The sequence below is a fragment of the Meles meles genome, chromosome 4 (assembly GCF_922984935.1).
Source record: "Meles meles chromosome 4, mMelMel3.1 paternal haplotype, whole genome shotgun sequence".
NCBI classification, from domain to species: Eukaryota; Metazoa; Chordata; class Mammalia; order Carnivora; family Mustelidae; genus Meles; species Meles meles.
In genome coordinates, this window is record NC_060069.1 from 82,790,056 (window position 1) to 82,803,607 (window position 13,552).

The following is a 13,552-nucleotide window of genomic DNA, read 5'->3' on the forward strand; positions in this document are numbered from 1 at the left end:
GAAGAAATGAAGTTCTGCAGACACCCATGGTGGAGAGATCCTCCAAATCCAGCAAGCAAGACCTTTAGTGCATATAAAATGGATTCCCGTTAAGAACAAAATGTAATGTTTCAGTTAGATGCTTGCCGTGTTGGCATCTTGATTCCTTGGTAGGGTCTAATTTTACCTTCCGATTGTGTTTTGGCCAATTTCCTGTTTAGAAACAGGAGTAGGAACAGTCGAAACCTTTATTAAAGAAATTATAAAAGGCAAAATTATTAAAGGCAAAGCAGCCTCATGTCAGTTTATCAGCTCATTTGGAAACATAAAAAAAAAAAAAAAAGTAGGACCCTCTCCTATATTCAGGATTTTTTCACTCATGTGAACCATCTAAATTCTATTTTATTTGAGTAGCCTGAGTAGGGTTTCATTAGGCTCTACTTACCAGAGACCAATACTGGGTAAGATGGATTTAAAAAGAAAATCTCTAAAGTAAGCTTCTCTCCTAATGAGGAAAGAGGTGGCAAAAATTCAAGTGTCAGTTTCCCTTTTCCTGGGAAGAGGTTTAGAAAAACTCAACAGCTCACCTTTTGAGCTCTACCAGTTCCTTGTGAAATGCTCTTAGCATTAGAATCAGACCTAAAATAAAAGAGGCAGAAAAAATATTTACAAAACTGGGCATTCCTTAAACACACAGACTCTTGCTAAGACCCGGAGAACCATACAAAGGAGAGGTTAAAAGGAGGGACAGTAACATTCTTGGCCAAAGAGGAAAAAGAAAACCAGGGTAGAGCCTCCAATATCCATTTTCCGGCCAGAAAAGGGTGAGCCCAGCCGGATCTTCAGCCTCCTGGCCCCCGCAGCGGACTCCCCTCTGTCTGCGGGCCTCAAGAAGGCTGCACGTGGACAGTGTGCTCACATCGAGACTTGCGAACTCACTGTGTCTGGTAGCTGTTCTCCCGAGAGAGCAGAACCACCTGGCAAGCGTAAAGGCAAGTGTTTCCATTCTTCTAATGAAACAGGCTGCGTTAAAATGAACAACAAAGCCTCCCCAGAACCAACCAGCTGGCCGGGGTATAGTGCAAATCTCGAGCTCGTGGAAGGCCATCGGGGAGGCTACACGTTGGTTTCCAATCCTAGCAAGCGTCCCATTCTCTCCACGTTCTTGTCAATTGTAGCCTGACAGGTTATCTCCTTGGCACATTCCATAGGAAACCAGCCCCTCTCTCCATCTCGCAGCCGTTCCCCCTCATACCAGCCTGCAAATGAGAGCAGAGTCCTCATGAAGTGACGGGGCTGTGGGGGAACCGGAACCCTGCCTGACTTGGGGAGGACGTGAGCGAACTTCGGAGGCAGCAGCCTACCCCAGCTGGTGCGTGACTGAGGACAGAAGGCGAGCAGAGAAGGCAACAAAGGGAAGTGCCTCAAGAAGGAATGAATGACATACCGGAGGTGAGACACCACCAGGGACCCCCAAGGGAGAAGGCTCAAAAGAGCCCAGGAGTTGGGCTGAGCTGAGGAAGGGGACGCTACGCATAGATAGGGGCAGCAGGAAACTAGGTTTTTTTGTTTTTTTTTTTTAAGTGAGGAAGGAAGAACCTCTGGAGATGAGCACTTAAGTCACTGGGGGCTCGGAAACAAGGGCGATCATTCAAGGTTGCTTTTCAATCATATACCATGTGACTGCATTCCTATTTGAAAACATGAAAAGCCATAGTGTTGATAGAGGAAAGGCAGGTGCATATGAGAAAACCAAAGGGATATGGAACATGAGCGTTAGAAACAAAACCAGACTCCTCTGTTCTTTGGCACCCCAAGAGCTGCATGGGGTGTGCCCGTAAGAACGCCCACTCACCATCGCTGACCCGCTGATAGATGAGAGCCACATCTGCCACCTGCAGGGAGAGTTCATCTGGCTGCTTGGCAGTGAACGATCTAATGATTTCCACCTGGGTCAGTGCTGCGAGGGAAAGGGGGGACACGCTGAGCAGAGGAGAACCAGAACAGGTACGAATCGATACTGCACGTTTACTCAGTCTTTCTGTGCAATTCAAGGCCGGCACTGGCAGAAACAAGTTAAGCGTCTACCAAGCAGAAACTCTGTTCCAGGAACTGTCTTACTTGGCTAAGAGCCTTAGAACTTTAGAAGCTCTGGATCATGAGAGACCTTTTGTGATGCACAAATTCCCTCAAATATAGCCAGGACAAGCTATACACAAAAGAGCAGATAACACCCATTGTGCATTGGGAAAACTGAGGCCAGACAGATGAACATGCCAAGGCCATGCAACTGACACCAACATCTGTAGTACACCCGTTCCCCCGGCTCCCATCCACGGGGCTCCCCGGCCGGTCGGCACAGGAACGCTGCCAAAGACGTTCAGAAATAAAAGGAGCTCCAAGCAAAAGTTAGACATTTTAGAGTTCCCCCAAAATGCTAAATCATAACCAAACATTAGAACTTCAGTGACTTGGGACTGACCGACTTGAGTTCTTAATTTGTTTTTTATTAATACTAGAAAAGTTTATTCTAGACAACTTTCAAACCAATCACTTTAGTTTTGGCTCTAAGCTTAAAACTATGGTTTTTGAGCACTCCAGAATAACCAGTTTTGCTGCCCTAGTTCTTTTGATTTGACCTTCCAGCTAGAAATACCCAGAGACGCCTAACATCAAAGTTAAGGCGCTTAATTATTAAGCACAGGACACCGCCCTTTCCTGCATCCGTTCCTACTGCCCTAGAAGAACGAAATGCATTTTCTTAATAGTATCACTTTAATAAATAAGGCCAAAAGGGATGGTAAAGTAATTTTCTTTAAGGTTAAAAAATACATTTCAGCTTAGCTTCAGACTGTCGTATGGAGAAGGCTTAAACATTGGACTCTTGTCCATTAACAAGAGCTGAAAATCTAAGAGCTTTACAGGACAAGCAGGGCTTTCAACATAGGCTCTTTAACTTAATCCTGATGATAACCCCGTATTGTATATAATAATGCAGCTGACTCGCAGGAGATTAAACAAGCTCAGGAAGGTTTTGCAATGATTTGCCACGTTGACATGACAAAGAATTGCACCTTGGATTTGAATTCAGATCCGCTGGCTTCCAAAGCAGGGATCACAGGGTTCTGTGATGCAGGGTGACAGGAACTAATGCTCGGACAAAAACCACAGAGCAGGGATTGTGGTGGTGAACCATTAACAACCCAGCATCCAGCAGGGGGCACAGCCCCTCCATGTTCCATAGCTGGCTGCCCTCCAGGTACTTACAGGTTCGGTCCAGAGGCTGCTTCCCGCTGCTGTGTCCCAGGGCGGTTATCCAGCGGGCTCGCTCACTCCTAAACAGAGAGGGTATATACAACTGAGAGACTCAAGGTGCTGGGACAAAGAAAGCAAAGCCGTTCCAGAAAACAGGAGATTCCCTGGAGAGTTAGTTATAGAGCTGGCCTTTAGAACAGGGGGTATGAGTTACTTCAGAAAGATAATCCAGGGAATCTAGGCTGAACACTAGTCATTGCTGTTAAAAAGATTCTGAATGAATTTGGCTACTTATTAAGTGGAATTTCCTCACAGGACAGCTTAAGATTTAATAAAGAGATGATTACATCAACACATAATCACATAAAGATATTTAGACTATTCCATCTGACTCAACATTTCTAAACAGTAAATTTCATTTTAAGAAATTCCAGTAAGGGGGCGCCTGGGTGGCTCAGTGGGTTAAAGCCTCTGCCTTCGGCTCAGGTCATGATCTCAGGGTCCTGGGATCGAGCCCCGCATCGGGCTCTCTGCTCTGCGGGGAGCCTGCTTCCTCCTCTCTCTCTACCTGCCTCTCTGCCTGCTTGTGATTTCTCTCTGTCAAATAAATAAAATATTAAAAAAAAATAAAATAATAAAATAAAAAAAAAATAAAGAAATTCCAGTAAGTCAGTCTCCCTCCATTCTCTCTTCCTCCCACTACACTCAAAGTATTTCAGGAAAGGTAAATCTAGACATATTTAAAGTTGTTTAGTTCCTCTTATGGCTGAGATTGCCAAACGTGAGCCTTACTGAAATAAACAGAAATTCTTTGAACTTTCTTAGACTGTTCCCAAATGCTTAAAAGGACTTAATGAACAGAGCCAAAAAAATTTTTAAGGAAAAATACAACTGAGACTTTTTAAATATTAATAAGCTATAATTACATGAAACAAAATAATTATTTAACTAAGGGATCAGAAGTCTCAGATAAGCATTATTCCATAATACAGTTATCCCCAGTTTTTTATTTGGGAAGTCAAGTATCAAGATTGCAATTAATTAAATTAGGCGCGCGCACGCACGCACACACACACACACACACACACACACACACACTTTAAAGTCTCTTAAGAAGCACTGATTAGGGACGCCTGGGTGGCTCAGCCATTAAGGGCCTGCCTTCAGCTCAGGTCATGACACCAGGGTTCTGGGATCGAGCCCCGCATCAGGGCTGTTCAGCGGGAGGCCTGCTTGTCCCTCTCCCCCTCCCCCTGCTTGTGTTCTCTCTCTTGCTGTGTCTCTCTCTCTGTCAAAAAAATAAATAAATAAAATCTTAAAAAAAAAAAAGGCAGCAGCAGCACTGAACAAACCTATACTATAGGGGCATATGCGGCTCAGGTCATGACCCCAGGGTCCTGGAATCAAGTCTACATCGGGCTCCCTGCTCAGTGGGGACTCTGCTTCTTCTTCCTCTCCCTCTGCCCTCCCCTCATTCTGTGCTCTCTCTCAAAATCTTAAAAAAATAAAATAAAATAAACCTGTACTACATGGCAGATGAAGCACTTGATATCCATTATTTCACACAATCCCCCAAAAGTCCACTGAAAGGATGAGAAGGCTGCATGGAGGTCCTGAGGCAAGTGATCCAAACCAAAGTGAGTTTTGACTGCACTCCGCCTTCTTAGCAAGGGATGCCTTTATGCCCAGGGCTTGAAACATTTTTTTTTTCTTCTGCAACAGCCTGTACCTAAAGGTGCTTCTTGCTGTTACACCACCTTCCCCGCCCCTCAGGTATCTTTCCATCTGGGCGGGACAGACTGCTTGCTGGCCTGAGGCACACGCTGTCCCACACCCTTTCCTCCCGACCCTTCTTGCTCTCAAGCAGGACCTTCCCCCTGTTTCTACCCATTAAGCTCACTCCTCATCAACAAAGAACATACATAAAACACTGCACTAATCTTCAGTGTATACAGATCCGTGAGTGGTTTCATAGGTGCACCGGACACCTGTCCCTTCCCCACCAATAACCACCCACAGAGTGAACCACTGCCACAGACCAGCTGCACCTGTCTTATGCTTTATGAAAATGGAATCCTACAGCACGTCCACTTTTGTTCAGCACGTCCACTCGGTTCTGAAAACGCAAGCCTCACCTCCTCCAGGTGGCCTCCTCAGATGCAGAAGCCCCCACCTCCATCCTCAACCAGTCTGTTGGTTCTGCTTCCAATCTCTGCCCTGCACAGCCCTATCCCACTGCCAGCCAGCTGTAAGCCTCGTGAAGGCAGGCATCTTGTCTGTTCAGTCCACTGCCTCATCTCCAGAACATGCCCAGCACATAACGAGGCCTGTAAACAGCTGTTAACCTAAGGAATCAGTCACTCATCACGCACCGCCCCCCACGGCCTCACTCATCTGTTTCTCCTCTAGGCCATCAGCCTCAGAAGGGCAGGAACTGGGTCTCGTTCTAAATCGTTATGGAGCACTTATGTGCCAGCGACGGTACTGTTTTGTATTTTGCAAGTCCCATCGAATTTCATCTTTACAACAATCGTGGAAATTAAATAACAACATCATTATTTCCATCGTGTTGTTCCGAGGACGAAGCTAGTCTGGAAGGTTAAGGTCCTGGGTCCTGGGATCGAATGCCGCATTAGGCTCCCTGCTCAGTGGGGAGCCTGCTTCCTCCTCTCTCTCTGCCTGCCTCTCTGCCTACCTGTGATCTCTCTGTCAAATAAATAAATAAATCTTAAAAAAATAATAAATAAAATGAACCCACGCAAACACTTCCATCTTTGATACCATCTCTTCGTCGAAAAAGATCTATTTTTACACTCAGGCTCAGGTGGAACTTCCAAAGCACAAACGCAACTGAAAATGAAGTCCTACTTGCCAGATGGAAGACCCAGTCACCAAGAGAAACAAAAGGTGACCGTGTGCATCCCTGTGCGCCACAGCCAACCACGTCAGCCTCCTCTTGGCATCCCACCTCTTCGTGGCCCTGACTCCCATCTGCGGCCCTTCGAGTCCCGCCCTGGGCACTCTGGCATCCGGTGGCCCGTTTCAGGGACAGCCTGACCCTGCAGTCAGTTTCCAGAAGTCCAGATGAAACCTCTCACTCCCGTGGCATGCTGCCTGGATGCTAATGGCCTCCCTTTGACACCGCGGCCCCTCACAGAGCCTCGAGAGGACAGAACAAGACACTCCTTGTTGCCCTCGCTGAAAGGAGCCGCTTCTTGAAATGGCTTCAATGGAGCCGGTCCCCCAACCCCCCACATGCCGTCAAAACCACACAACTTCCCCCTGGGGCCTCCAAGAGCCCTGCCAAGGAGCTCCTTCCCACTAGGAAGCAGAAAGCACTGCATCCCTGAAGCAGGGAGGAGACTCCCTCAGCAGAAGAGGGAATTCTAAGAACAAGAGAACTCGGGGCACAGACATACCCATTATTAAACTGAGTTACGAAGTGTGGGGCTCGGTCAAAGATGCTCTTTTCTCTGGGGACAGGAGGAAACAATCCCTGTGAATTCATAGCCTGCCCTACCTTCTGTTCATAGACTTTTCCCTTTGCCCAAATAAAGTGAGAGAATGAGGAGCACTGCATTCTTATGGACCTGAGCACATCACTTCCGAGACACCCGGCCACCGCTTCCGTGGACCACCAACCGCCAAGCACCTCTGGCCTTCGCATGAGGCCTGTGTTAGGACGGGCTTGCAAAGTGAATAAAACAGTGTCTCTTGCTCTCTGCAGCCCCCAGTGTGAAGGAGCAGAGAAGGAAGAAAACAAACACACAGAATCCAACACAGCATGCGACGGGCTGTGTATGGTAGAACATTCTGCTTAAGGCACTTGACACCCGCAGAGAGAGAGAAGACCGAGTGCGAAGAGACATGGGACATAAGTATCTGCACGTGAGGCCTCTCCTAAGACCCAAGTTCTCCATGCGCGGCATACCATCAGGCACCCCCGGCTCCCTCCGCAGGAGCCAAATGGTCACACAGTAGGCTTAAATTTCACTGCACAAAAGTCAAAGGCACGGGGCACCTGGGTGGCTCAGTGGGTTAAGCCTCTGCCTTCGACCCAGGTCATGATCTCAGGGTCCTAGGATGGAGCCCCATGTCAGGCTCTCTGCTCAGCAGGGAGCCTGCTTCCCCTCTCTCTCTGCCTGCCTCTCTGACTACCTGTTCTCTCTCTTTCTCTGTCAAATAAATAAAATCTTAAAAAAAAAAAGTCAAAGACACAAAGCTGGACTTCTCATGGACTACCAGGCATCTGCTAGAAAACAGATGTGCATCAAGAGCACAGAGACTGGGCTCTGAAACGAAGACCCGGGGCCACAGACAGACCGGGGACTGAAGAGCGTGGGGCATGTCCACGGAGTACCTCACCGAAGTGAGCTTTAACCAGCAGCCAGCCAATGGCGGCTTTTTAAATTTTTTTTAAAAGATTTTATTTATTTATTTGAGAGAGAGCAAAAGCAATCACAGTAGAGAGGGATGGCAGAGGGAGAGGGCAAAGGGAAAAACAGACTTGTCACTGAGCAGGAGCCCAAGACAGGATGTGTTCCCAGGACCCTGGGATCATGACCCAGACTGAAGGCAGACGCTTAACTGAGCCACCCGGGCGCCCCAGGTGGCGGCTCTCTACCCTCCCTTGCAGCGTCTTCCAGTGGTAGCCGGCCAAGTACTTGCTGTGTTCCTTCCCACAGTCTACAAATTTACCTACACTTCCTTTTGAAACTCCTGTACCCATGGCCTTTGGGCAAAAGTCCTTCAAGCCTCTGTGAAGGGTGGGATTGTGAGGATGGTGGTGGTTTTGTTCATTCGCTCCCACATTCGGTTCAACCAGATGGGTTCAATGAACGGCTCCATGAAAGAAGCCCAAAGGGTCAAAGGGTCTTCGTGATGCTGTACAACAGAATTTAACAAAGCCGAACACACACTCAACTCGCCGAATTTAAAAAATTGAACCGAAGCAAAATGATTCCCGACGCCCACGACAAGAGTTCTAAAATTTAGATTTTACGACGTGTTACATAATTAAAGCCATTATTTCTTGTGTGTCATATCGAACAGCTGATGAGACAAGAGTCAGGCCTGGAACCCTGGAATAACCGAAAGTGGGTCAATTCCCTTTTTGCTCCATGATAAAAAACCCACACCGTCACCTGCCCTCCTGTTTCCTCGGGGTTGGCGATGAGTGTCACAAAAGACCAAGTGATTTGAGGGGCACTGCACGATGGAAGAGATCAGGCTTGGATGTGGATTCCAGATGCATTGAGGGGGAGAATACTACAGCCTGTTAATAAACACATTTTTTCCCATATAAATTATCCTCTCTTGTGGATTTTTGTTAGAGGATGAAGGGTAAGAGTATGTCAGACATACTTTACAATTTTTTTCCATCCCATTTACTTCCTGTTGTTAATTAAATCATTAACAGAGGCAGGAAGGCCACAACAGACTCTGAGCAAACAATGCCCCTTTATCAAGAGGCCCGGGAACTGGTTGTCTGGATGGCTGACAGGACCCACCACATCCGCGAGGCTTCTAGTTCTTTCAGTGAGAGAGAAATTTTGCAAGTGATCTCAATTTTGATTATGGTTTGAGGTGATTATATCCTATAGTTAAACATAAAGGGTAAAGAAAATGTGCGTTCATCCCTGAACACGCCCGGATGTCTCACCACCACACACGCTGGGCCCAAATGCCACACAAATTCCACCATATACCCAGGAAGCCGGGGACGCCACTTAGCTGCTGCCCCTCGGCCGTGCCAGCTGCAGCTGTCCCTGCTTCGTCTTCATGAAGGCAGACAAAGGGGGCTGTCCGGCTCCCACATTCCTCTAGAAAGGCCCAGAGGGATAAGAATGACAGTGGTAAAACATTCGTCCTTTGTCCTTTTATAAAGGATGCGCTTTTTATACTTTTCACAGACTGCTGTCTCGTGAACAACGTGACTTAAAATCCTTCACGGGCAGACAGAGAGAACCCAGTATACGTGGCTTAAATGTACGTCCTACAGAAATGCTAACCGCAGCCTTCGTAGCAAATGTGGAAAAACAAGTAGAATTTAGAGAAAACTTGCTCCGGCAGCACAAAAGGGACAGTGACCATCCAGACAGACAGTGACAGGGAAGCATGATTTCCCTCCAAGAGGCCACAATTCCACCTTGTCTAGCAATTCCAAAAATATGTACTGGGAACCTGCTATATAGAAAGTGAGAAAAAGACACAACTGAGCGTAGGGATTAGTCATAAAACCACGCACAACTAACTGGAGAGCAGAGGGATGGTTAGGGGGCCATTACAGGGTGGCTCAAAAGGTAAGTGATACAGGGGCATCTGGGTGGCTCAGTTGATTCAGTATCCGACTCTTGATTTCAGTTCAGACCATGATCTCAGGGCTGTGGAATGGAGCCTCGTGTCAGGCTCCCCACTCATCATGGAGTCTGCTAGAGATTCTCTCTTTCCCTCTCCCTCTAACCTCCCCCACCCCCACCGCTCACCTGCTCACTCTTGCTCACTTGCTCTCTCCTATAAATAAATCTTTAAGAAAACAAGATAAGTGGGGCGCCGGGGTGGCTCAGTGGATTAAGCTGCTGCCTTCAGCTCGGGTCATGATCTCAGGGTCCTGGGATCGAGCCCCGCATCGGGCTCTCTGCTCCACGGGGAGCCTGCTTTCCTCCTCTGTCTGCCTGCCTCTCTGCCTACTTGTGACCTCTCTCTCTGTCAAATAAATAAATAAAATCTTAAAAAAAAGAAAAAAGAAAACAAGATAAGTGATACATGGGTTGTCCCCAGAAGGAGGCAGTGGCATGGAAACGAGGAGAGATGCAATGGACTTTTTTGTACAGGAAGAATTGGCAGATGACGGATTTGTGCAGACCTGGAGCATCACAAATGACACCAAGTCTCCAGACTGGATAAATGTAAAATGGTGCCAATGGTTCCAGTTACAGAAATGTACATTTGGGGAAAGCACTGGGTAGCTGACTGGTCCAGGCAGTCTGCATTTCTGATGGGAAAGCAAAGAGGAATGGCTAGAAATAGAAGGAAAGCTCCACCTGCTTGTGCACTCTCTCTCCCAAATAAATAAAGTACTAAAAAGAAAGAAAGAAAGAAATGGAAGGAAAGCTAAGAGAGCACGGATAACAGATTAAGAAAATGTCACAAAGGGGGTCAGGATGAGAGAGCGGATCAGTCAACATAATGAAATGAGATGAAAGGGAGAGAAAAGAAGACTGCCGGCTGGGGTAACCAGCAAGCCGCTGCTCTACTTTCCATGGAACAGCCTTGACAGGGCAGGAGAGAAGCCACACCTAAGACCATAGAGGAGCGACTGAGCATACAGTGCTAGCTTCTCAAGCCTAAAATCCAAGACACGATCGATTCCTCTCTTTCCTGCATGGCCACCCCAACTCTTCCATCCCCCCAGTACCATGTTTCTATCTCCTCTCTCAGACCCCAGCCCTGGCCACATCCAGGACTCCCCTTGACTACTGCAACAGGACCCTGTTTTGTTTTGTTTTTTAAGATTTTATTTATGTATTTGACACACAGGGAGGGAGAGAGAGAGACAGAGAGGTGCACAAGCAGGGAGAAGGGCAGGCATGGGAGAAGCAGGCTCCCCACTGAGCAAGGAGCCTGATGCAGGGCTCGATCCCAGGACCCTGGGATCATGACCTGAGCCAAAGGCAAATACTTAACCGACTGGGCCACCCAGGTGCCGCAACAGGACCCTATTTGCTCTCCCTGCTGAAACTTCGGCCTTCGTTCCAGTCTTCCCCGGGGAACTCTGTTATAGCTTCCGAAACTCTGGATGATGCTTCTCAAAATGTGTGTGGTGAAGAACCAGTCCTTACCACCCCACCCCATCCACTGTGGACCAAGTGTTCTTCGAAACACACAAAAGAGAGTTACTGTTAATCACATGCCTTGAGGCTGCCAACATGTCAAAACGCTGTAAGTTCTTAACCGCTTCCCTCGTGCCCAGGTGGAGACGGTGTGAGGACTGACAGCCCACCCACCACATGGGAATTCTAATGCTCTGGCCTCTGATGGTCTCTTGACCACCACTCTCTCCCTCCTTTATTCTGACCTCGCCTCCTTCACCCTGTTCAAGCCACTTCTGACAACATCAGACCCGTTTCCCTAGAAGTTGTGCACCTGTTGTTGCCTTCGCCTGGATCACTCCAGCCCTGCATTTTCCCATGTGTTGACTCCTCGGCATTCAGGGTTCGGTCCAAATGTCACCTCAGAGACCTCTTCCTGCACCATCTATTCCGGATTTTATTACTAAATATTTCAAACAATGGGAGGCCCTAAATTGCCCAGCTGGGTTTCCACAAATATTTTTCCTTTTCAGAGTCTATGAACCGAAGGAAACAATCCACGTTTTAGTAGTTTTTCCCATTTCATAGCAACTGGCTTCCTAGAGTTTCCCTTTCCAGACGTCCAACAGGGCCAAATGGCAAGGGAGGGCTGAGCAGTCTACTGAATGGAGGCTTAGTAAGATAATTAAAACTTCTAACCAGAAAGAACACTAGATTCAGGAGGGTCAGGGCCTGGTCCCAGCTTTGGCAACAACTCACTTCCTGTGTGACTTTAAGCAAATCACGTCACCTTCCTCTCCTTTTACATCTGGGAGAGGAAAGGAGGGAAATGGAGCACAGACTAACCATTAGGGTCACCACTGATGTTACTACCTAAGTAAGACACTTCTGAGAGTCAAAGAGGGCACTGTCCTTAATTCTGCCAACACAACACACATAATATTGATCCTGGGGAAACCAAGACGGATGTCACCTTACCTCAGCTCCCAAGTTGCCCCCTTCTCTAGAAACATCTACGGGCGTTCGCCTTCCTCATGTTCCAGGGCTGGCTCCATCTGGCACATCCCAGATGCTCTGTAAGTGCTCACCCCATTTCCTTTTTGGGAGCTCTCCTACATGCTTTATGTAGTCCAAGCTACTGGTCTATTCTACAATTTCACTATCTTATAAAGACTGAACTGTCCTTGTATCAAACAGCAATGCCCCTCCTACTGACAACAGTTTTTCCAAGAAGGTAAATACTTAGGTATGAACCCCCTCCTTTTTCAAACCAAAGAATAAGTAGTCAAAGGACCTACGTGACTAGTCTCATGTTGTACAATTATTAAAAGGCTAGAATGGGGTGAAAACCTTGTTTTCCAAATCAGTTTGCTAAGAGACCATATTAACCACATATAACATAAAAGAGAGGAAACTTAAAACACACATATTCACGTATACATTTTGCAAATCTCAGAAGCAAACAGCACAGTCAATATGGACAAAAACTCTGATTGCCCGAAGCCAGGTAAGCACAGGGCTGACCTACACTTCTCCAAACACTGCATTTAACAATTTGCTAGCAGTCAGTTGTTTTTTCTAAGGGAAGTACATCTTGGCTGTAATAGATTTTCCTTCAGGACCAATGTTATTTTATGCTTTGGGTGCTTCAAAGGGTCCATTTATTTACTTCTTAACCAAAACTGAGTTGGTGTTGGATGGGAAGGCAGTGGGGGAGTTGCTCCTGTGTACAAGGAGACTTCTGCCTCTCTAGCCCTTCCAGAATGTTCTTTCACCATTCATTAAAGAATTACAGATCTGAGTCAGACCCATGGCTCATACCATTTATGGGTGACACGAATCAATATTCTGAGAACATTTCTGATTAAGGAAATGAATAACCATTCAGCCCATGGCAAGATCAAATGGCAAGGGGGTTGAACAAATGCTACAGAAGAGAGGAGAGGATCTAGCCTTGGTATACAAAGAACTGGACATGTCAGTTTACTTCCTCCTCTTCTGGAATAATCTCAAAACAAGTGGTGGAGGTCACACGAATTCAGAAAGAGACAGGAAAAGCTCTGCTGAAATGTTGCAGGACCTGAATAAAGAAGAACCCTTATAAACAGAGAGAAAAGGAAAGCACAAAGCAAAACCAGTAACACTTTCACCATTACAAACGAAAACTGACAAGTGAAAATCTATTTCTGAGATGTCTAGACTATCACTCATCTCCAAAGCCTTTAAGACTTTTTCATCCTCAAAGTCATATAAGGGGGTGCCTGGGTGGCTCAGTCGATTCAGCGTCCAACTCTTGATCTCTGCTCAGGTTTTGGTCTCAGGGTCCTGAGTTCAAGCCCTACATTGGACCCCAAGCTGGGCATGCAGCCTACTTTAAAAAAAAAAAAAGTCCTATAAGACCCAAAGCTCAGACGTAAAAAATTCTCTTTTTAAGAGAGGCTTCCCCAAACAGAGGAAGGCTAGATCTGTCTTCCCTCGTGAGGGGTTTAATCACTTTCTGAGTTAGG

At 46.9% G+C, this 13,552-nt stretch overlaps 1 protein-coding gene across 3 annotated transcripts in view; it reads right to left on the reverse strand.

The window, feature by feature from the left end:
- Positions 1–424: 424 nt before the first annotated feature.
- The window catches only part of ARHGEF26 (Rho guanine nucleotide exchange factor 26), a 122,469-nt gene continuing 109,341 nt past the window's right edge, over positions 425–13,552 (reverse strand). For all 3 annotated transcript variants that reach the window (XM_046003503.1, XM_046003502.1, XM_046003501.1), the window contains 3 exons: positions 3,247–3,314; positions 1,835–1,939; positions 425–1,238 (listed from right to left, as the gene is read on the reverse strand). In XM_046003503.1, the coding sequence (XP_045859459.1) occupies positions 1,096–1,238; positions 1,835–1,939; positions 3,247–3,314 (316 nt within the window). In that variant the 3' untranslated portion in view covers positions 425–1,095. The remainder of the gene's footprint in view (positions 1,239–1,834; positions 1,940–3,246; positions 3,315–13,552) is intronic.